At 39.7% G+C, this 22,854-nt stretch overlaps 3 protein-coding genes and 1 pseudogene across 3 annotated transcripts; 3 read left to right on the top strand and 1 right to left on the bottom strand.

The window, feature by feature from the left end:
• Positions 1 to 562: 562 nt before the first annotated feature.
• Positions 563 to 2,967, bottom strand: nkx6.3 (NK6 homeobox 3). The gene is made up of 3 exons (XM_054611635.1): positions 2,193 to 2,967; positions 1,346 to 1,515; positions 563 to 1,015 (listed from the first exon to the last, which is right to left on the bottom strand). The coding sequence occupies exons 1-3, from the start codon at positions 2,605 to 2,607 to the stop codon at positions 788 to 790; spliced, it is 813 nt and encodes a 270-aa protein (XP_054467610.1). The 5' UTR covers positions 2,608 to 2,967; the 3' UTR covers positions 563 to 787.
• Positions 2,968 to 4,777: 1,810 nt separating this feature from the next.
• On the top strand, positions 4,778 to 7,795 carry LOC129101609 (E3 ubiquitin-protein ligase NEURL3-like). Its single transcript, XM_054611487.1, has 4 exons — positions 4,778 to 4,892; positions 6,135 to 6,647; positions 6,792 to 6,953; positions 7,071 to 7,795. Exons 1-4 carry the CDS (start codon positions 4,862 to 4,864, stop codon positions 7,241 to 7,243), a joined length of 879 nt encoding a protein of 292 aa, XP_054467462.1. The 5' UTR covers positions 4,778 to 4,861; the 3' UTR covers positions 7,244 to 7,795.
• A 3,181-nt stretch (positions 7,796 to 10,976) lies between these two features.
• On the top strand, positions 10,977 to 15,350 carry LOC129101658 (E3 ubiquitin-protein ligase NEURL3-like). The gene is made up of 4 exons (XM_054611555.1): positions 10,977 to 11,042; positions 13,690 to 14,202; positions 14,347 to 14,508; positions 14,626 to 15,350. Exons 1-4 carry the CDS (start codon positions 11,012 to 11,014, stop codon positions 14,796 to 14,798), a joined length of 879 nt encoding a protein of 292 aa, XP_054467530.1. The 5' UTR covers positions 10,977 to 11,011; the 3' UTR covers positions 14,799 to 15,350.
• Positions 15,351 to 18,530: 3,180 nt separating this feature from the next.
• On the top strand, positions 18,531 to 22,592 carry LOC129101716 (E3 ubiquitin-protein ligase NEURL3-like; annotated as a pseudogene).
• The last annotated feature ends 262 nt before the right edge of the window (positions 22,593 to 22,854 follow it).

The raw sequence follows: 22,854 nt of genomic DNA, 5'->3' as shown, positions 1-22,854 counted from the left end.
TAGTCAACATTCAATTTAAGCATTTTGCAGAATAAGAAATCATAATAATATAATATGGAATAAATAACATGTGGGCTCAGCCATGAATGCATATAGCCCACATTATCACAGAATGTCTCATTTAGTTCATTTTTTTTTATCTTAGATTCAATTCTTCTATTAAATTCGTTTTAAAAGCTAATTCCTTTTAAATAGTTCAAAAAATTACTTTACCTGCCGATTTATCCGTTTTTCCATTTAAAATGTATTTTCTGAAGCTTTGATTGACAGGCAAAGGATATTTTCCACCTATTCTTGTTGATTTTTCTTCTATAGTGGGCCTTAAAACATTTGCATTTATTCTGGGTTATTTAAGCTGTTTCAACATGGCACTTTCTGTGGTTTCCTTTTGAAAATTCAAATAATCACAAAATAATAAATACTCTTAACTGTTCGAAGAGAGAACAAATGAAAACTTCAGGTTACTGTTTTTTATTAGTATTATTACCGATAGCATCATGCAGTTTTTATAATATTATTCTCATAGATCTTTACAAAATGGTGTATATATCATAACCCCCCCTACATAGTGTAACATTTAACAGGCCAGAGACACAGTAACATATAAAAGTAAACGTCTTTTTAGCTTAATCTTTACAGCCTGTTTGTCTACTGAAACACTTGATACTCTTTTGTTGGATGACCACAAATGACCTTATTCTGAACATGCTTAAATTCAGCTTTGTACTCAAAACAAAACCAGTGACTCTCGTTGCAGCATGCAAGTCTGCTGAGGAGCAGCAGTGTGTCAGACGTGAGGCCCGAGGCGGAGGACGGAGAAAGCCCTGCGATGTTTGCGCAGCAGCAGCCGGATCTTGTCGTCGTCAGAGTCGGGGTCCAGAGGCTTGTTGTACTCCTCGTCCTCCACCTCGTTCTCCGAGGCCTCGCCGCTCTGCCCTGCGAGGCTGGCCTGCGTGGAGCTCGGCTCCGACGCGCTCTTCTTCCTCCACTTGGTGCGTCGGTTCTGAAACCAGACCTAAACACAACACAGAGGGGGGGACAGGAATGCTGCCTGAAATGTGCTTCTTGTTTACAAGCATGTTCAGATCACCCCACTGATGCCCATTTCTGCATGATGGTTAGTAGATATCTGTCTGTGTCACTGTGTCCTTCTGACGTGATGACGGCACAGATTAAAGGTCTCAGGCTTTTTTTGGCACTTATGGGGAAAAAAACTAATATATAAAGGAAAACATAAAACCAGTGGAGCAATATGTTTTTATACATATAAGATGTAAGGCTAACCCGAACCTCACACAAAAGCATCATTTCAAAAGTTTAAATGTAAATGTACTGTAATCTTTACCTTGACTTGGGATTCAGTCATGCCCAGAGAATAAGCCAGTCTCGCTCTCTCAGGCCCGGCCAAGTACTTTGTCTGCTCGAATGTTTTCTCCAGAGCAAATATCTGATGTCCACTAAATGTTGGTCTGGTGTGTTTCTTCCTGCCTGTCATCTCCCCCAAAGGACCATTACCTGAAAATATTAAGGGAGAAAAACAATGGTCAAGAAAAAGCACTGCGGCATTTAGATTTTTCATTTACCCACTGAAATACTTTGGATAGGACATTAGTGTTCTCTGCATAGCCAGAAAAGCTAATTATAACATATTTGTGTTCTTACAGTTTCATACTTTTTCATACTGTTTTTTAAATCATGTTTACCCCCTTATTAGAAACTCTTTGTTTGAATATAGATAGAATTTTGTAGACGTTAAATATCACCAATAAAATGTAGCATCATTGTTTTTAGATATTTGATTTGACGATTGAAATGCCACACACCATTATAAATCCCTCTAAATCAATGTTTTTGTATTTTTTTTCTTAGATTAAACCCATAAGAAATAACTTTTAAAATGTACACTTAAACATTTAAAATAACACTTTGAATATTATCGTATATATTCTAAGCATTATTTGGTTTTCAAAACAATACAAACTTCAAATTAGTACAATTTACATCCTACTTGATTGTTGTATATGCTGTATATTTCTGTATCTTTTCTCATTATTTTGAATTTGTCATCTTGAGTAAAGACAATAGACACTCTGCCAACACAAGGTAACACATCTGGTTGATTCCTCAGAGGCGGAAACAAGGAAGTTGTAAAGTGTTGGATGTTGAGTCCATGCTGCAGTACTGACACTCACTGTTTGTGCACTGCTGCCTCCCTCCTCTCCAGTCACAGCCGCTCTCCGCCCAGCAGCTCACACTCCGACCCTTCATGGGGCACTCGGCGCCGGGCTTGGAGAAGCCGCCCAGGGAGGGGTTGTAGTCTCGGTTATAGTACATGGACGTGCTGGTGACGGAGGGGCTGAACCCCCCCATGGTGGAGTATCCGGACAGCAGGGTGGTGGTGCCCGTGGACCCCATCCCCATCATGGAGCGGCTCAGGATGTCGCTGATGCCGTGAGGCGTCCCCGCCTGCAGCTGACTGTTTAGGCCCGGGTTGAGCTTGTAGAATGAGTTGGGCACTGAGTACTGGCAAACTGGGGCCTTGAGCTCCGAGGGGAATTGATTCAGGCTGTTGTTGAACAGAAAAGACCCCTGGATGTTTGGATCCATGGGAAGCACTGTAACTCTCTCTCCAGGTCTCAGTAACACATCCAATAAGATCCAGGCATAAACAGACCGCTGATGGGCCCACAAGGAGTTCTCTCACCCACAGCCGATGTCTTGGATCTGGGATCACACTCGCCGTCCCCAGATAGTCAGATATTTAAGAACGCTAATAGCAATCTGAACAAAGTCCCTGGTGTTTGCCTAAGTTGCTACCACATCAGAAAAGGCAGATACACTCTTCACTCTCGCCCTTCACCTCTTCTCAGCCACAGTGTGGTCTGTGATAATCCCATATCTGATGTCTCAGACGAGCCCCGCGGTCACTGATTTTTAGTGTTCTCCTAAAGACACATGCCTCCTGCCGGCTCTCTCCTCAGAGGTCATAAATAAGCAGTATCTGGAAATGGAGTGGCACCTTGATAAAGATAGGCCACATTAGAATGCAGCCTGGGATTGGCCTGGGTCTCACAGCTTTAATGCCTCTCCATTGGCTCCTCGCTGAGAGCCAAGCCTTTTATTGGAAGGCAGCAGATTAATAGTGTTTTGAACAGGTGGAGTGGGAACAAGTTGATTTTTTGATGGCCTGCCATGTCTGACCAAGTGTGGTGGAGCAGAGGCAGCTGAGCCTGGAGTACACAGGGGGGGGGGGGGGTTGTATTGTTGTATTGCACATAACATATCCATAACCCAAATGTAACAAAATCTACATATGTACCACTTCATGTCAGTTAAAGCACCATTATATTAAAGTGTGATCTGTATGTTCTTTCTCCTAATATGCAGTGCTTTAGATATATATTCAGAAAACTCAAAGAAATGGTCAAAAAGTTGTAAAAAATATCAAATCTAAATCTCGAAACCTGGCATTACCTCATTCAGTTCCCAATATTCACAACCTCGCTCATCCTAATCTTCCAGTTTCAATAGTGTCAACATACCACATTTTATCCTTTGAATGGACATGTAAGAGTGTAAAAGTGTATTATTAATGTATAAAGGTATTATCTATATTATTAAGGACAATTAATACCTGATATGAGGTTGGTATTGGGCCACACCAAGTATTTAAATCAAGCCCCCATCTTGATTTATTTATGTGACTATCAACCAGCATTACATATGAAAACACAAGGTGAGGTTTTATTGGGCTCAATTACATTTTACACATTGTTGTGTTTTAGTATGCCTTGCTTTGAACTTTATTGGCAATTTAAGTCATACAAATGTTAATATTAGATGACTTAATGTTATGCTTTATGAATTGGGGTAGGTACATTTATGAGTTTTTGTAGTTTGAGCAGTAACGTTTGACATATTTTAACCACAGGATTTGTAGAGAATGTTATTTTCTGATGTAATAAATATAAATTGTGAAGAAATGTATATTAATTAATTAATGTAATTAAACATGTTTCCCATATTTCTGTAGGCTTGTTACATCTGAAACACGTTAAAAGACAACTACATCTGATGAAGCGTTTTAGATGTGGCCTGCAGTGTCTGTCAGTTGACAGGATCTGGAGATTTCTGGAGAAGTCATGTGATTGACGGTCATAGTGAGAGGAGAGCTAGTAACTTTCCAAGAGTGATGACATCAGAGTGGATTTCCTCATCAGGATATGCGGTTGTGACTGCCAACCAATGAAGACGAAAGAAATGACGAGGTGTGTGTCCTGTAGAGGGCGACAGAGCTGTGCACACTCTGGTGTATGATTAACCAGCAACAACCCATGGCATGTTGAAGTATGGAGCTTTGCATGCTCTCATCAGTTAACATTGTTTGTGTTTCCTAAAAATCCACTGAGTCAGTAAGGGGAGTGGTATCCAAAACTTTGGTGGTATTTTCCATGAAACTTTGAAAATAGGGGACTTTTCCGTTGTATTTTCCTAAAAGATGTCATATTGCAATATATGTCCTGCTGTCTGGGTCTGATAAAAAATTGCAATATCGGGCTTAGGACACTCAAATATTAGATTCATGTGAATAGAAACTGATAATCATCAATGAAATATTAGATCCATTTTACAGTAAACACAAGCAAGTACAGTTAATTGAGTTTCTAAACTTTGGTTCCACCCTGACTCCTCCTCTTTCACTTTCCATGTGATGCAGGGGGAATGTTTGTGTTTGGAAGACTTGCATGCACTGCATTTAAAAGGAAGCAAACACTCCGACTTAATGACAATTTCATGAAGATACAGACAAGAGCACATCTTCTATCAAGACACAGAGTAAAGTTCTGTCTGCCTCTTCAAGATGGTGAAGGAAAGTGAAATCGGGAACTCTGGTGAGATATTTGTTCTTGGTCTTTACAGTGACTTATATATAATTTACAATACTGCTTTAATGTCAATAAGATCCTTTGTTATAAACAAACTTTGTCAAGTTAGATTTAAGTAGTCCAAATTAATACAAAGTCAGTTTTATATTATTACTTTAATCTAATACCAAAAATAAGTAAATATTCATCATTTTAAATTTGAAAATTATACTTTTATAGCTTTTACTATAATTTTGCATGACAAAAGTATACGACTTTAGTTTGAAATTAGTTCTTATAGCTCTTTTTTAATTATTCATAGGTGCATCATGAAAATATCCTATTCTCCAGTTTTTTAAGAGGCTACTGAAAGTCACTACTTCCTCCGTTCAAGTGATTATTGGTGTTAAAAATCTAGTTAGGTTAGATGCAGTTGCACGTTGGTCTTTTTTTTATCAGTTGAGTGGAGTAAAACAGAGGATTAGCAAACAAGATAGAAGACTTGGAAAAGCCACACGTGGGAATTAAGGATTTATATCCTATGCTGTAAAGTGTGAAATAAAGGAGATGACTAGAAACTACCTGTTTTACTGGAAATGCTCAGCTTGTCACCAGTGAGTGAAATGCTTTACATGCAGTACGTTGTTGCTTAATGCTACACCTGCATTAGTCATATCTGCAAGAAACTTTCCATGCTAGTTGGTTATCACGTACTGCAACTCGTCCTCTGTCAAATTAACTGAAGTTATGATTCGTTACAGTCTTCACTTCCAAGTATTCATCTTTATGTGAATGACACATCTTTCTCTAAAATGAAAGCATGTGTGTGTGTTACTTTCATAATTACTTTTTTTTACGGTTTTATAGGTTGTAAAATGTAATTCAGAAACAACTTAATCGCTGTAATAACGTGAATGATTAACTAACATCCTGTTAGAATAAAGAGAAGATATTGGCATTGTGACCATAATGTCATCTCAATGACAAAGATACGGTGTTATGGTGTTAGGACTACTCTTAATTATGAGAAATAATGTCACTTATTCATAACAGACTGACGAGAGGAAAAGTCTTCCTGCTATTGTTCACTCCTGACAGTTCATAATTCTGCACAAAATGTACAGTAGTTTATTGTTTATTGCTCTGCATTCAGGTAGTAAACAGAGAATTTCCCAGCTTGTTGTCACACACATTGCTGTGATTACAGTGCAGATGTAATCTACATGATTGGACATCTAGATTCATAACCGTGTTTTTGCTCCTTTGCAGTTGTTGGGTCAGAGACATCGCACAGATGTGGCAGGTCCTGCCTCGGTCCTCTGACCTTCCACCCTCTGGCTGTGGGAGACAAGGTCAGCCTGAGCCAAGGGGGTCGGCTCGCAGAGAGGACGGGGGCCACGTTCAAGAACGGCCTGGTGTTCAGCAGCCGCCCGGCGAAGATCCAGGAGAGGATTCGTCTGAGGGTTGAGAAAGATTCGTTAAACTGGCAAGGAGCTCTGCGTGTGGGCTTCACCAACGTGCCGCCCTTGGACAGATCTCTGCCTCTGCCCATCATGGCCATCCCCAACCTCACTGACGTCCAAGGGCACTGGGCCGCCCCGGTGCCTGAATCCCACTGCCAAACTGGTTCAGAGCTGGAGTTCTGGCTCTCCAATGGAGGCTCCTTATACGTCACAAGCGGCAACATCAAGCAGCACAAGCTACTGACAGGAGTGGACCTCAGCCAGCCGCTCTGGGCGATGATAGACATCTATGGACAGACATGTGCCATTTCCCTCCTGGGTATGTTTACTATAAACAACAAAGGTGTATTGTTTGCTGTTCAGCCTGTTTTTCTTGTTCTTATTTCTTTCCAATGCACTGACGAGGCTATGTTCAATTTAACTGGTTTTAAAAGATGAAATAATTTAATACTTTGTGCTGCAGGCTCAGAGAAAAGGGAGCTGCTTTACACCAGACGGTCCTGTCCCGCACCTGAACACCTCACCTCACCTGATGCTGACAGCCACAACAGTTTAATTCCTGTCTCGAGTCTCCTCGGAAACAGTGATGAATGCATCTCCTGTCTTGACATGACAGCCCCAGCAGGTGAGAAAGAGTTCCAACCAAACACTTCCTGATTTAAATGTTTTGCCCATTTTAAACCAGACAGAACCAATCCCTGATGTCAGTCTTGTAATTGTGATTCCTCTGATTTGATTGCAGGTAAAGGCAGCGTAATGGGCTGTGTGGTGTGCATGGAAAAGGAGGCCAGAATCACGTTGCCTTGCGGCCACCAGTGTTTATGTAAGCAGTGCGCCGCAAAAGTCCTACAAGAGTTTGGCACCTGCCCGCTGTGCCGACACAGGATCAGCACTCCATCAGTGGACAGGTTGTGAGGCGTGTCTCTGGGCTGATGTAAGCTCCAAGAAAGCAGGAAGAAAACACCAAATACAAGCTACTGAGTGACTGTGAGAAAGAAAACACTTTGAGTAGCATCTACTTAATTTAGACTTGTAGCCGGACCGATCGAAGCCCATCCAGGAACCTTGGTCACGTCATTCAACTCTCTCGTCCTTCATATGTAAATGTTGTACAGCATGTGTCAGATAAGATGTGATGAGATGTTAAGGTAAATATATGAGGTGTGAAAGAATGTGGGAAACTTCACTGAATAACTGCACTTTTATTGTGATTGTTAAATAAGGATAAAGGCAAGCATGTAACCTTACGGTGAAGACAGTCAATGACAAATCATTTTTTGCTCTCAGTTCAGCACAAAGTGTTTTGTCATATATATATATTATATATATATTGTTTTTCGCCACCTTGATGTTGTAAATCTGGAATAAATCTCAAATTTTGTAAAAAGAAAAATAATATTAATTCATATTTTTATATAATTTCATTGTCAAAATATGACTATATCAATAAAATGTTTTATTTCTATCACAAAATTGTCTTTTCTATTCTTTTTTTCAAACTTCTTGTTATGATAATTAAGTTGACCTTGACTACAGATTGTTTTGTCAATAATTAACTGTTGAGCTCAAAATAAGAGCATTTTTTCAAATAAGGGCACATTATTTACGTTGCAAAGAAATATTTATGCATACACTGTTCACCTTGATAATTATTACCAGATGACAAATGTAGCATATCTTCAATAGGTTCATCAAATGTGAAAGCGCAACAAGCTGTCAAGTTTCATTATTACTTGATAAAGCCGTAAAATCCAAATAAACTTTTTCATTGCAGCAAATAATTAACAAAGCCGGTTGAAATCCAAACTAATTACAAGTAAAGTGTTTGAGGTTGACCTTCAGGATCAAATGTGACTGATACTGTTATATCAATTGTTTTTCCTCTGTTACGTATCTTCTGTTAATCTTTTTTTCTTTCTTTTGACAGTTTTGATTTTATGCCCCGTCCTGATTAACCCTGCTGTCTCAGCACTTACGCATACACCGTTCACATTGAAAACTATTATTATTTGCATAAACTATGTTGCATATCTTCAATAGGTTCCTCAAATGTGAAAGTGCAACAAGCTGTCAAGTTTTGATATCACTTGATATAGCCGTAAAATCAAAATAGCTTTTTCATTGCATCAAAGCAAATAATTAACTAACCCAGTTGAAATAAAAACAAATAACAAGTAAGCTGTATGAGTTTTTTGAGCCGAATACAGCTATCATGGGGCGAAGGCAGGGTTCACCCTGGACAGGTTGCCAGATTACCGCAGGGCTGACACACGTATATAGACAGACAACCATACACGCTCACATCCACACCTACGGGTAATTTAGAGTCTTCAGTTAACCTAAGCTGCATGTCTTTGGACTGTGGGAGGAAGTCGGGGAACCCGGAGAGAACCCACGCTGACACAGGGAGAACGTGCAAACTCCACACAGAAGGCCTGTATAGCCCGAGAATTGAACCCCGGCCCCTCTTGCTGTGAGGCAACAGTGGTAGCCACTGCACCACCGTGCAGCCCACTGTTCACATTGAGAATCATTATTATTTGCATAAATGATTTAGTATATCTTCAGTAGGTTCCTCAAATGTGAAAGTGCAACAAGCTGTCAAGTTTCATTATTACTTGATATAGCCGTAAAATCTAAATAAACTTTTAGATAGCAGCAAATAATTAACTAACCCGGTTGAAATAAAAACTAATAACAAGTAAGCTGTATGAGTTTGACCTGGAGGATCAAATGTTACTGATACTGTCAAATCAAATGTTTTTCCTCTGACACGTGTCTTCTGTACATGGGTCTTGTTTCCTTTGCCAGTTTTGATCTTTCTGTCCCTCGTTAACCCTGCTGTCACCAGACTTCCTGCTCACCTGTTCTCACTCTTTTAATTAGTCTGTCTTTACATAAACCACCCCAACTTTTTTGTGCTTTCTTGGTTTGTCTTCCTTTCTGTTTGTGCGTTACTTTGATTTGTTACCCGTCTACCTTTTGGACTCAAAACCTGAAAGCCATGTTCAACAAATCACTGCATTATTTCTGCTACCTCCTCCACTGGAATCTGTGTTTGGGTTCTTCCACTGCTGCCTGCTCTCCAAATTGACAGATGATGCAAGTAATTAGCACCGTCAGCACTGAATGTGTGGTCACCTATTCAAAAGTTAAATCAGGAAGACTGTATTCTTCATCCCTGCTGTATTTATTTCCCCTCTCTTTTGATGCTTTCAACTCACTCAGCTGATTGAGGGAGTACACTCTCCAGTTACACCTGATTTTAGCCACAATATCATGTCCTTGCTGTCAAATTTGGATACAGTGCCTTTCTTTTCTGTTATTTATTCAAGCCTCAGATCCACACAATCCTCCTACACCCGAGTCTCCTCCTAGTTTAACTCCAGTCTTCCCAGTCGGTGTTTCTGAGCTCATCTGAAGTTCTTCATATCACATCTGTCCAGCTCTTCCGCATTGCTTTTCGACCCGTCACTGCCACCAGTGTCTAGACTCCATCATGACTTCACTTACCGTTTAAAACATTCATGTCAGAATGAGAAGAGATGATTTATACCAGATTTATCTATAAACTTAATTCCATCAGTAGTGCCTATGATGATTTCACAATGAGGTCAAATTGGGACAAGCGTCATATTTCTTTATTTCTCTTTTTTTTCACTTTGTCAAAAAGATGAATTGACTAACTCTTTAATCCTCTTAAGCCAACAATTCAGGTTAAAGGTCATTAATGTTGGATCTCGCCTGTTTGACGTACAGATTCCTTTGCATATGTAATCTTCCTGATAGGGCTAAAAAACAATCTCCAATGCAAACACAGGGTTTGTCTTCCATTTAACGTGACCCTCATTGTTTGCATGTAAAGGATATTCCTTCCAATAACGTATTTTGTTAACACGTGCGCAGCCATCTTCTAATGTTCATGAGACGTACACAGGTTTCAGTCATGTATCCCCTTTGTGGTCATGGAAATCCCAACATATTACATTCAGTGTCAAGTGTCAGCATAAAATTACAAAGAGAAAATCATTCTGTTGTAGGGAAACTAAGATTGTTTTGCACCTTGCTCTCAGGTAATAAAAACATTTAGTGCCACTGTTTTGATTTTATTGTGACATGAACATATTGTTTTGCAGATATGATCTAAATGATTGGCACAACAAGATTGAGAACAAATAGGGGAGGTCACATTTTTACACAAATGGAAGCATTTTGGTTTTATAACATCTCTTTGCTAATGTGTTGTTGGTGATGCTGTTATGTATTTATTATTTAATTCAATACCATGAAATGATACATTTTTCCTCTTGCATATTTTAATGCATTGTACTTAGGCTACTATAATAAATCTTAACACAGTGTAAATATTCCACTTTTATTATATGTGATGATATTGTGTCTATGATATCATCGATTAAGTGCAAGTTAAGATTTTTTTGAATTAGGTATCAAATCACATTCTGAGTGTTGAATGATATTTTGTGCTTTGACACTATTTCCACAGATGGACTGTTGCATGCATTGCACTCTGGCGACATCTGTCTGTATTCATCTGTCCCCTTTTTCAAAGTATAAACTTTGAAAAAGGGGACTTTTCCAGTGTATTTTCCTAAAAGATGTCATATTGCATTATAATTCCAGCTGATTCAAGACACAGAGTAAAGTTCTGTCTGCCTCTTCAAGATGGTGAAGGAAAGTGAAATCGGGAACTCTGGTGAGATATATATATATTTTTTTTTAAACATATATTTATTGGTTTTATACATTTAACACAATTTACATACATAAATGACCTTCCCCCAACCTGAACATATGGCAGTATATAAAATAACAATAAATAATACAAAATACACTTGGAAATAAATAATGGCTAAATTATGAGGGACCAAGATTAACAATGAAAATATGAATTTAGTTGAAATAAATAAATAAATGAAAATAACGTAAATAATATACAGTCACAAACATGGAGCAGAGTACAGCACACATTCCTCCCATCAGATTAGTAACTTCACATTTCCAATGCCTCTTCAATGTCACAATTTTTAACAAATTCCAAAAACATCTCCCAGATATTGTAAAACTGAGAAGCTTTCTTCCTAACTATATACGTTAGTTTCTCAAAAGCCAAACCTGATGTTAAGTTTTTCAGCCAGTGGCCTAGAGAGGGGCAACGAACATTCTTCCAACGTAGAGCGATTGAGCGCCTGGCCTGTAGTAGACATAGGTCAACCATTTTTCTTTCTCTATTAGAAAGAGAACAATTGACTGGATACATGCTTAATATACAGAGCGTAGGGCTTAGAGGTATTGGAGAAGAGGTCATTTGAGAAATATATTGTATCACCGATCTCCAAAATCTTTGAATCTCCTCACATTCCCACAAACAGTGATATAAAGTCCCTTGATGAATATTACACTTATAGCATCGGTCAGGAATATTAGGATCAAATTTGTTTAACTTCACAGGGGTGATGTACGTTCTCATTATCCAATTATATTGTATTAATCTCAGACGTGTTGTGACAGTTTAACTGAGATGTGGTTTTGTCAGGGGTGCCAGCCAGGTTTCTCTCCTGGCATTTAAGATGCGTCAGTCACAGTTGCTTTTTATGTTAATAATAATTTTATCCTTTTCTCTTTTTATATACCCCACAACCGTCACAAAGGCTGTACATTTAGTTTATATGTACACCCCACACATTGAATGACCCAATTTTACCCGAACAAGAACACAAACACACCAGTTTGGAGAATTTCACAATAGCACTATATTTAAGGTTTACACACACAAGACAAGAACCCTCAAAAAATCCCACAGTCCCCAAAACCCACACACAAAAAAACAATCAAACACAAAAACAAATGCACTCACGAAGTCAGTCAGTCTGATCAGTGGACAGTGGGAAACAGGCAGGGGATCAGGCAGACGGAAACCAGAGGAAGCGGAGGCTAAACTGGTGGTCGGGGACAGAAGGCTGAGTCGTTGACCGGGGCACAGGCAAGGCAGGGAAGTCCAGACAGGCAGGGTCGGCAACGGGAAATCAGTCCACAGGGAATTGCTGGAAGGTCTAGCATGAATACAACAAACGATCTGGCTCTGGTGGTCTCCTCTAAATGCGTTATCTCTCCTGTCATCTCTCTCCAGGTCCTGCTACCTGAATGACACATATACCTTCAGGCAGTCCAGGTTGAATTGCCGCGTAAAACTCTCAGCGAATCAGTGCGTAGTCCACAAAAGTGGGTGTTTCCCAGTGTAACCGGTGGTGAGATCTGGTATCACATCCAGGTTGTCACAGTGTGTGAATGGTTTGTGTATGTACCTTTGAACATATTATACCCCAATCTTCCACTAAAATGTCCTCTTGTAAGTCTTGTATCCACTCCTGTCTCTTACTCTCAGAGTTGTCTTTATGGTTTTCCACCAATATATTATATAATTGAGTAACCAGCCCTTTGCTGAAACAAGTTTTTGTAGAAAATATCTCCAGTGTGGACATTGGAGGTTGTTGCATTGAATTCTTTAAGCATTTCAGAATAAAACTTCTAAGTTGTAAATACTTAAAGAAGTGTTTCTGTGGTACGTCATATTTGCGATATTGCGTCACAGGTGGGAATTAAGGATTTATATCTATGCTGTAAAGTGTGAAATAAAGGAGATGACTAGAAACTACCTGTTTTACTGGAAATGCTCAGCTTGTCACCAGTGAGTGAAATGCTTCACATGCAGTAAGTTGTTGCTTAATGCTACACCTGCATTAGTCATATCTGCAAGAAACTTTCCATGCTAGTTGGTTATCACGTACTGCAACTCGTCCTCTGTCAAATTAACTGAAGTTATGATTCGTTACAGTCTTCACTTCCAAGTATTCATCTTTATGTGAATGGCACATCTTTCTCTAAAATGAAAGCATGTGTGTGTGTTACTTTCATAATTGCTTTCTTTTACGGTTTTATAGGTTGTAAAATCTAATTCAGAAACAACTTAATCGCTGTAATAACGTGAATGATTAACTAACATCCTGTTAGAATAAAGAGAAGATATTGGCATTGTGACCATAATGTCATCTCAATGACAAAGATACGGTGTTATGGTGTTAGGACTACTCTTAATTATGAGAAATAATGTCACTTATTCATAACAGACTGACGAGAGGAAAAGTCTTCCTGCTATTGTTCACTCCTGACAGTTCATGATTCTGCACAAAATGTACAGTAGTTTATTGTTTATTGCTCTGCATTCAGGTAGTAAACAGAGAATTTCCCAGCTTGTTGTCACACACATTGCTGTGATTACAGTGCAGATGTAATCTACATGATTGGACATCTAGATTCATAACCGTGTTTTTGCTCCTTTGCAGTTGTTGGGTCAGAGACATCGCACAGATGTGGCAGGTCCTGCCTCGGTCCTCTGACCTTCCACCCTCTGGCTGTGGGAGACAAGGTCAGCCTGAGCCAAGGGGGTCGGCTCGCAGAGAGGACGGGGGCCACGTTCAAGAACGGCCTGGTATTCAGCAGCCGCCCGGCGAAGATCCAGGAGAGGATTCGTCTGAGGGTTGAGAAAGATTCGTTAAACTGGCAAGGAGCTCTGCGTGTGGGCTTCACCAACGTGCCGCCCTTGGACAGATCTCTGCCTCTGCCCATCATGGCCATCCCCAACCTCACTGACGTCCAAGGGCACTGGGCCGCCCCGGTGCCTGAATCCCACTGCCAAACTGGTTCAGAGCTGGAGTTCTGGCTCTCCAATGGAGGCTCCTTATACGTCACAAGCGGCAACATCAAGCAGCACAAGCTACTGACAGGAGTGGACCTCAGCCAGCCGCACTGGGCGATGATAGACATCTATGGACAGACATGTGCCATTTCCCTCCTGGGTATGTTTACTATAAACAACAAAGGTGTATTGTTTGCTGTTCAGCCTGTTTTTCTTGTTCTTATTTCTTTCCAATGCACTGACGAGGCTATGTTCAATTTAACTGGTTTTAAAAGATGAAATAATTTAATACTTTGTGCTGCAGGCTCAGAGAAAAGGGAGCTGCTTTACACCAGACGGTCCTGTCCCGCACCTGAACACCTCACCTCACCTGATGCTGACAGCCACAACAGTTTAATTCCTGTCTCGAGTCTCCTCGGAAACAGTGATGAATGCATCTCCTGTCTTGACATGACAGCCCCAGCAGGTGAGAAAGAGTTCCAACCAAACACTTCCTGATTTAAATGTTTTGCCCATTTTAAACCAGACAGAACCAATCCCTGATGTCAGTCTTGTAATTGTGATTCCTCTGATTTGATTGCAGGTAAAGGCAGCGTAATGGGCTGTGTGGTGTGCATGGAAAAGGAGGCCAGAATCACGTTGCCTTGCGGCCACCAGTGTTTATGTAAGCAGTGCGCCGCAAAAGTCCTACAAGAGTTTGGCACCTGCCCGCTGTGCCGACACAGGATCAGCACTCCATCAGTGGACAGGTTGTGAGGCGTGTCTCTGGGCTGATGTAAGCTCCAAGAAAGCAGGAAGAAAACACCAAATACAAGCTACTGAGTGACTGTGAGAAAGAAAACACTTTGAGTAGCATCTACTTAATTTAGACTTGTAGCCGGACCGATCGAAGCCCATCCAGGAACCTTGGTCACGTCATTCAACTCTCTCGTCCTTCATATGTAAATGTTGTACAGCATGTGTCAGATAAGATGTGATGAGATGTTAAGGTAAATATATGAGGTGTGAAAGAATGTGGGAAACTTCACTGAATAACTGCACTTTTATTGTGATTGTTAAATAAGGATAAAGGCAAGCATGTAACCTTACGGTGAAGACAGTCAATGACAAATCATTTTTTGCTCTCAGTTCAGCACAAAGTGTTTTGTCATATATATATATTATATATATATTGTTTTTCGCCACCTTGATGTTGTAAATCTGGAATAAATCTCAAATTTTGTAAAAAGAAAAATAATATTAATTCATATTTTTATATAATTTCATTGTCAAAATATGACTATATCAATAAAATGTTTTATTTCTATCACAAAATTGTCTTTTCTATTCTTTTTTTCAAACTTCTTGTTATGATAATTAAGTTGACCTTGACTACAGATTGTTTTGTCAATAATTAACTGTTGAGCTCAAAATAAGAGCATTTTTTCAAATAAGGGCACATTATTTACGTTGCAAAGAAATATTTATGCATACACTGTTCACCTTGATAATTATTACCAGATGACAAATGTAGCATATCTTCAATAGGTTCATCAAATGTGAAAGCGCAACAAGCTGTCAAGTTTCATTATTACTTGATAAAGCCGTAAAATCCAAATAAACTTTTTCATTGCAGCAAATAATTAACAAAGCCGGTTGAAATCCAAACTAATTACAAGTAAAGTGTTTGAGGTTGACCTTCAGGATCAAATGTGACTGATACTGTTATATCAATTGTTTTTCCTCTGTTACGTATCTTCTGTTAATCTTTTTTTCTTTCTTTTGACAGTTTTGATTTTATGCCCCGTCCTGATTAACCCTGCTGTCTCAGCACTTACGCATACACCGTTCACATTGAAAACTATTATTATTTGCATAAACTATGTTGCATATCTTCAATAGGTTCCTCAAATGTGAAAGTGCAACAAGCTGTCAAGTTTTGATATCACTTGATATAGCCGTAAAATCAAAATAGCTTTTTCATTGCATCAAAGCAAATAATTAACTAACCCAGTTGAAATAAAAACAAATAACAAGTAAGCTGTATGAGTTTTTTGAGCCGAATACAGCTATCATGGGGCGAAGGCAGGGTTCACCCTGGACAGGTTGCCAGATTACCGCAGGGCTGACACACGTATATAGACAGACAACCATACACGCTCACATCCACACCTACGGGTAATTTAGAGTCTTCAGTTAACCTAAGCTGCATGTCTTTGGACTGTGGGAGGAAGTCGGGGAACCCGGAGAGAACCCACGCTGACACAGGGAGAACGTGCAAACTCCACACAGAAGGCCTGTATAGCCCGAGAATTGAACCCCGGCCCCTCTTGCTGTGAGGCAACAGTGGTAGCCACTGCACCACCGTGCAGCCCACTGTTCACATTGAGAATCATTATTATTTGCATAAATGATTTAGTATATCTTCAGTAGGTTCCTCAAATGTGAAAGTGCAACAAGCTGTCAAGTTTCATTATTACTTGATATAGCCGTAAAATCTAAATAAACTTTTAGATAGCAGCAAATAATTAACTAACCCGGTTGAAATAAAAACTAATAACAAGTAAGCTGTATGAGTTTGACCTGGAGGATCAAATGTTACTGATACTGTCAAATCAAATGTTTTTCCTCTGACACGTGTCTTCTGTACATGGGTCTTGTTTCCTTTGCCAGTTTTGATCTTTCTGTCCCTCGTTAACCCTGCTGTCACCAGACTTCCTGCTCACCTGTTCTCACTCTTTTAATTAGTCTGTCTTTACATAAACCACCCCAACTTTTTTGTGCTTTCTTGGTTTGTCTTCCTTTCTGTTTGTGCGTTACTTTGATTTGTTACCCGTCTACCTTTTGGACTCAAAACCTGAAAGCCATGTTCAACAAATCACTGCATTATTTCTGCTACCTCCTCCACTGGAATCTGTGTTTGGGTTCTTCCACTGCTGCCTGCTCTCCAAATTGACAGATGATGCAAGTAATTAGCACCGTCAGCACTGAATGTGTGGTCACCTATTCAAAAGTTAAATCAGGAAGACTGTATTCTTCATCCCTGCTGTATTTATTTCCCCTCTCTTTTGATGCTTTCAACTCACTCAGCTGATTGAGGGAGTACACTCTCCAGTTACACCTGATTTTAGCCACAATATCATGTCCTTGCTGTCAAATTTGGATACAGTGCCTTTCTTTTCTGTTATTTATTCAAGCCTCAGATCCACACAATCCTCCTACACCCGAGTCTCCTCCTAGTTTAACTCCAGTCTTCCCAGTCGGTGTTTCTGAGCTCATCTGAAGTTCTTCATATCACATCTGTCCAGCTCTTCCGCATTGCTTTTCGACCCGTCACTGCCACCAGTGTCTAGACTCCATCATGACTTCACTTACCGTTTAAAACATTCATGTCAGAATGAGAAGAGATGATTTATACCAGATTTATCTATAAACTTAATTCCATCAGTAGTGCCTATGATGATTTCACAATGAGGTCAAATTGGGACAAGCGTCATATTTCTTTATTTCTCTTTTTTTCACTTTGTCAAAAAGATGAATTGACTAACTCTTTAATCCTCTTAAGCCAACAATTCAGGTTAAAGGTCATTAATGTTGGATCTCGCCTGTTTGACGTACAGATTCCTTTGCATATGTAATCTTCCTGATAGGGCTAAAAAACAATCTCCAATGCAAACACAGGGTTTGTCTTCCATTTAACGTGACCCTCATTGTTTGCATGTAAAGGATATTCCTTCCAATAACGTATTTTGTTAACACGTGCGCAGCCATCTTCTAATGTTCATGAGACGTACACAGGTTTCAGTCATGTATCCCCTTTGTGGTCATGGAAATCCCAACATATTACATTCAGTGTCAAGTGTCAGCATAAAATTACAAAGAGAAAATCATTCTGTTGTAGGGAAACTAAGATTGTTTTGCACCTTGCTCTCAGGTAATAAAAACATTTAGTGCCACTGTTTTGATTTTATTGTGACATGAACATATTGTTTTGCAGATATGATCTAAATGATTGGCACAACAAGATTGAGAACAAATAGGGGAGGTCACATTTTTACACAAATGGAAGCATTTTGGTTTTATAACATCTCTTTGCTAATGTGTTGTTGGTGATGCTGTTATGTATTTATTATTTAATTCAATACCATGAAATGATACATTTTTCCTCTTGCATATTTTAATGCATTGTACTTAGGCTACTATAATAAATCTTAACACAGTGTAAATATTCCACTTTTATTATATGTGATGATATTGTGTCTATGATATCATCGATTAAGTGCAAGTTAAGATTTTTTTGAATTAGGTATCAAATCACATTCTGAGTGTTGAATGATATTTTGTGCTTTGACACTATTTCCACAGATGGACTGTTGCATGCATTGCACTCTGGCGACATCTGTCTGTATTCATCTGTCCCCTTTTTCAAAGTATAAACTTTGAAAAAGGGGACTTTTCCAGTGTATTTTCCTAAAAGATGTCATATTGCATTATAATTCCAGCTGATTCAAGACACAGAGTAAAGTTCTGTCTGCCTCTTCAAGATGGTGAAGGAAAGTGAAATCGGGAACTCTGGTGAGATATATATATATTTTTTTTTTTAAACATATATTTATTGGTTTTATACATTTAACACAATTTACATACATAAATGACCTTCCCCAACCTGAACATATGGCAGTATATAAAATAACAATAAATAATACAAAATACACTTGGAAATAAATAATGGCTAAATTATGAGGGACCAAGATTAACAATGAAAATATGAATTTAGTTGAAATAAATAAATAAATGAAAATAACGTAAATAATATACAGTCACAAACATGGAGCAGAGTACAGCACACATTCCTCCCATCAGATTAGTAACTTCACATTTCCAATGCCTCTTCAATGTCACAATTTTTAACAAATTCCAAAAACATCTCCCAGATATTGTAAAACTGAGAAGCTTTCTTCCTAACTATATACGTTAGTTTCTCAAAAGCCAAACCTGATGTTAAGTTTTTCAGCCAGTGGCCTAGAGAGGGGCAACGAACATTCTTCCAACGTAGAGCGATTGAGCGCCTGGCCTGTAGTAGACATAGGTCAACCATTTTTCTTTCTCTATTAGAAAGAGAACAATTGACTGGATACATGCTTAATATACAGAGCGTAGGGCTTAGAGGTATTGGAGAAGAGGTCATTTGAGAAATATATTGTATCACCGATCTCCAAAATCTTTGAATCTCCTCACATTCCCACAAACAGTGATATAAAGTCCCTTGATGAATATTACACTTATAGCATCGGTCAGGAATATTAGGATCAAATTTGTTTAACTTCACAGGGGTGATGTACGTTCTCATTATCCAATTATATTGTATTAATCTCAGACGTGTTGTGACAGTTTAACTGAGATGTGGTTTTGTCAGGGGTGCCAGCCAGGTTTCTCTCCTGGCATTTAAGATGCGTCAGTCACAGTTGCTTTTTATGTTAATAATAATTTTATCCTTTTCTCTTTTTATATACCCCACAACCGTCACAAAGGCTGTACATTTAGTTTATATGTACACCCCACACATTGAATGACCCAATTTTACCCGAACAAGAACACAAACACACCAGTTTGGAGAATTTCACAATAGCACTATATTTAAGGTTTACACACACAAGACAAGAACCCTCAAAAAATCCCACAGTCCCCAAAACCCACACACAAAAAAACAATCAAACACAAAAACAAATGCACTCACGAAGTCAGTCAGTCTGATCAGTGGACAGTGGGAAACAGGCAGGGGATCAGGCAGACGGAAACCAGAGGAAGCGGAGGCTAAACTGGTGGTCGGGGACAGAAGGCTGAGTCGTTGACCGGGGCACAGGCAAGGCAGGGAAGTCCAGACAGGCAGGGTCGGCAACGGGAAATCAGTCCACAGGGAATTGCTGGAAGGTCTAGCATGAATACAACAAACGATCTGGCTCTGGTGGTCTCCTCTAAATGCGTTATCTCTCCTGTCATCTCTCTCCAGGTCCTGCTACCTGAATGACACATATACCTTCAGGCAGTCCAGGTTGAATTGCCGCGTAAAACTCTCAGCGAATCAGTGCGTAGTCCACAAAAGTGGGTGTTTCCCAGTGTAACCGGTGGTGAGATCTGGTATCACATCCAGGTTGTCACAGTGTGTGAATGGTTTGTGTATGTACCTTTGAACATATTATACCCCAATCTTCCACTAAAATGTCCTCTTGTAAGTCTTGTATCCACTCCTGTCTCTTACTCTCAGAGTTGTCTTTATGGTTTTCCACCAATATATTATATAATTGAGTAACCAGCCCTTTGCTGAAACAAGTTTTTGTAGAAAATATCTCCAGTGTGGACATTGGAGGTTGTTGCATTGAATTCTTTAAGCATTTCAGAATAAAACTTCTAAGTTGTAAATACTTAAAGAAGTGTTTCTGTGGTACGTCATATTTGCGATATTGCGTCACAGGTGGGAATTAAGGATTTATATCTATGCTGTAAAGTGTGAAATAAAGGAGATGACTAGAAACTACCTGTTTTACTGGAAATGCTCAGCTTGTCACCAGTGAGTGAAATGCTTCACATGCAGTAAGTTGTTGCTTAATGCTACACCTGCATTAGTCATATCTGCAAGAAACTTTCCATGCTAGTTGGTTATCACGTACTGCAACTCGTCCTCTGTCAAATTAACTGAAGTTATGATTCGTTACAGTCTTCACTTCCAAGTATTCATCTTTATGTGAATGGCACATCTTTCTCTAAAATGAAAGCATGTGTGTGTGTTACTTTCATAATTGCTTTCTTTTACGGTTTTATAGGTTGTAAAATCTAATTCAGAAACAACTTAATCGCTGTAATAACGTGAATGATTAACTAACATCCTGTTAGAATAAAGAGAAGATATTGGCATTGTGACCATAATGTCATCTCAATGACAAAGATACGGTGTTATGGTGTTAGGACTACTCTTAATTATGAGAAATAATGTCACTTATTCATAACAGACTGACGAGAGGAAAAGTCTTCCTGCTATTGTTCACTCCTGACAGTTCATGATTCTGCACAAAATGTACAGTAGTTTATTGTTTATTGCTCTGCATTCAGGTAGTAAACAGAGAATTTCCCAGCTTGTTGTCACACACATTGCTGTGATTACAGTGCAGATGTAATCTACATGATTGGACATCTAGATTCATAACCGTGTTTTTGCTCCTTTGCAGTTGTTGGGTCAGAGACATCGCACAGATGTGGCAGGTCCTGCCTCGGTCCTCTGACCTTCCACCCTCTGGCTGTGGGAGACAAGGTCAGCCTGAGCCAAGGGGGTCGGCTCGCAGAGAGGACGGGGGCCACGTTCAAGAACGGCCTGGTATTCAGCAGCCGCCCGGCGAAGATCCAGGAGAGGATTCGTCTGAGGGTTGAGAAAGATTCGTTAAACTGGCAAGGAGCTCTGCGTGTGGGCTTCACCAACGTGCCGCCCTTGGACAGATCTCTGCCTCTGCCCATCATGGCCATCCCCAACCTCACTGACGTCCAAGGGCACTGGGCCGCCCGGTGCCTGAATCCCACTGCCAAACTGGTTCAGAGCTGGAGTTCTGGCTCTCCAATGGAGGCTCCTTATACGTCACAAGCGGCAACATCAAGCAGCACAAGCTACTGACAGGAGTGGACCTCAGCCAGCCGCACTGGGCGATGATAGACATCTATGGACAGACATGTGCCATTTCCCTCCTGGGTATGTTTACTATAAACAACAAAGGTGTATTGTTTGCTGTTCAGCCTGTTTTTCTTGTTCTTATTTCTTTCCCATGCACTGACGAGGCTATGTTAAATTTAACTGGTTTTAAAAGATGAAATAATTTAATACTTTGTGCTGCAGGCTCAGAGAAAAGGGAGCTGCTTTACACCAGACGGTCCTGTCCCGCACCTGAACACCTCACCTCACCTGATGCTGACAGCCACAACAGTTTGATTCCTGTCTCGAGTCTCCTCGGAAACAGTGATGAATGCATCCCCTGTCTTGACGTGACAGCCCCAGCAGGTGAGAAAGAGTTCCAACCAAACACTTCCTGATTTAAATGTTTTGCCCATTTTAAACCAGACAGAACCAATCCCTGATGTCAGTCTTGTAATTGTGATTCCTCTGATTTGATTGCAGGTAAAGGCAGCGTAATGGGCTGTGTGGTGTGCATGGAAAAGGAGGCCAGAATCACGTTGCCTTGCGGCCACCAGTGTTTATGTAAGCAGTGCGCCGCAAAAGTCCTACAAGAGTTTGGCACCTGCCCGCTGTGCCGACACAGGATCAGCACTCCATCAGTGGACAGGTTGGGAGGCGTGTCTCTGGGCTGATGTAAGCTCCAAGAAAGCAGGAAGAAAACACCAAATACAAGCTACTGAGTGACTGTGAGAAAGAAAACACTTTGAGTAGCATCTACTTAATTTAGACTTGTAGCCGGACCGATCGAAGCCCATCCAGGAACCTTGGTCACATGTCATTCAACTCTCTCGTCCTTCATATGTAAATGTTGTACAGCATGTGTCAGATAAGATGTGATGAGATGTTAAGGTAAATATATGAGCTCATCATTTGAAAGAATGTGGGAAACTTTACTGAATAACTGCACTTTTATTGTGATTGTTAAATAAGGATAAAGGCAAGCATGTAACCTTACAGTCATTTTTTGCTCTCAGTTCAGCACAAAGTGTTCTGTCATATATATATATTTATATATAAATTATTTTTCGCCACCTTGATGTTGTAAATCTGGAATAAATCTCAAATTTTGTAAAAAGAAAAATAATATTAATTTATATATTTATATAATTTCATCGT

The sequence above is a fragment of the Anoplopoma fimbria genome, chromosome 13 (assembly GCF_027596085.1).
Source record: "Anoplopoma fimbria isolate UVic2021 breed Golden Eagle Sablefish chromosome 13, Afim_UVic_2022, whole genome shotgun sequence".
Taxonomy (NCBI): domain Eukaryota; kingdom Metazoa; phylum Chordata; class Actinopteri; order Perciformes; family Anoplopomatidae; genus Anoplopoma; species Anoplopoma fimbria.
This window is presented reverse-complemented; position numbering and strand designations above follow the sequence as displayed.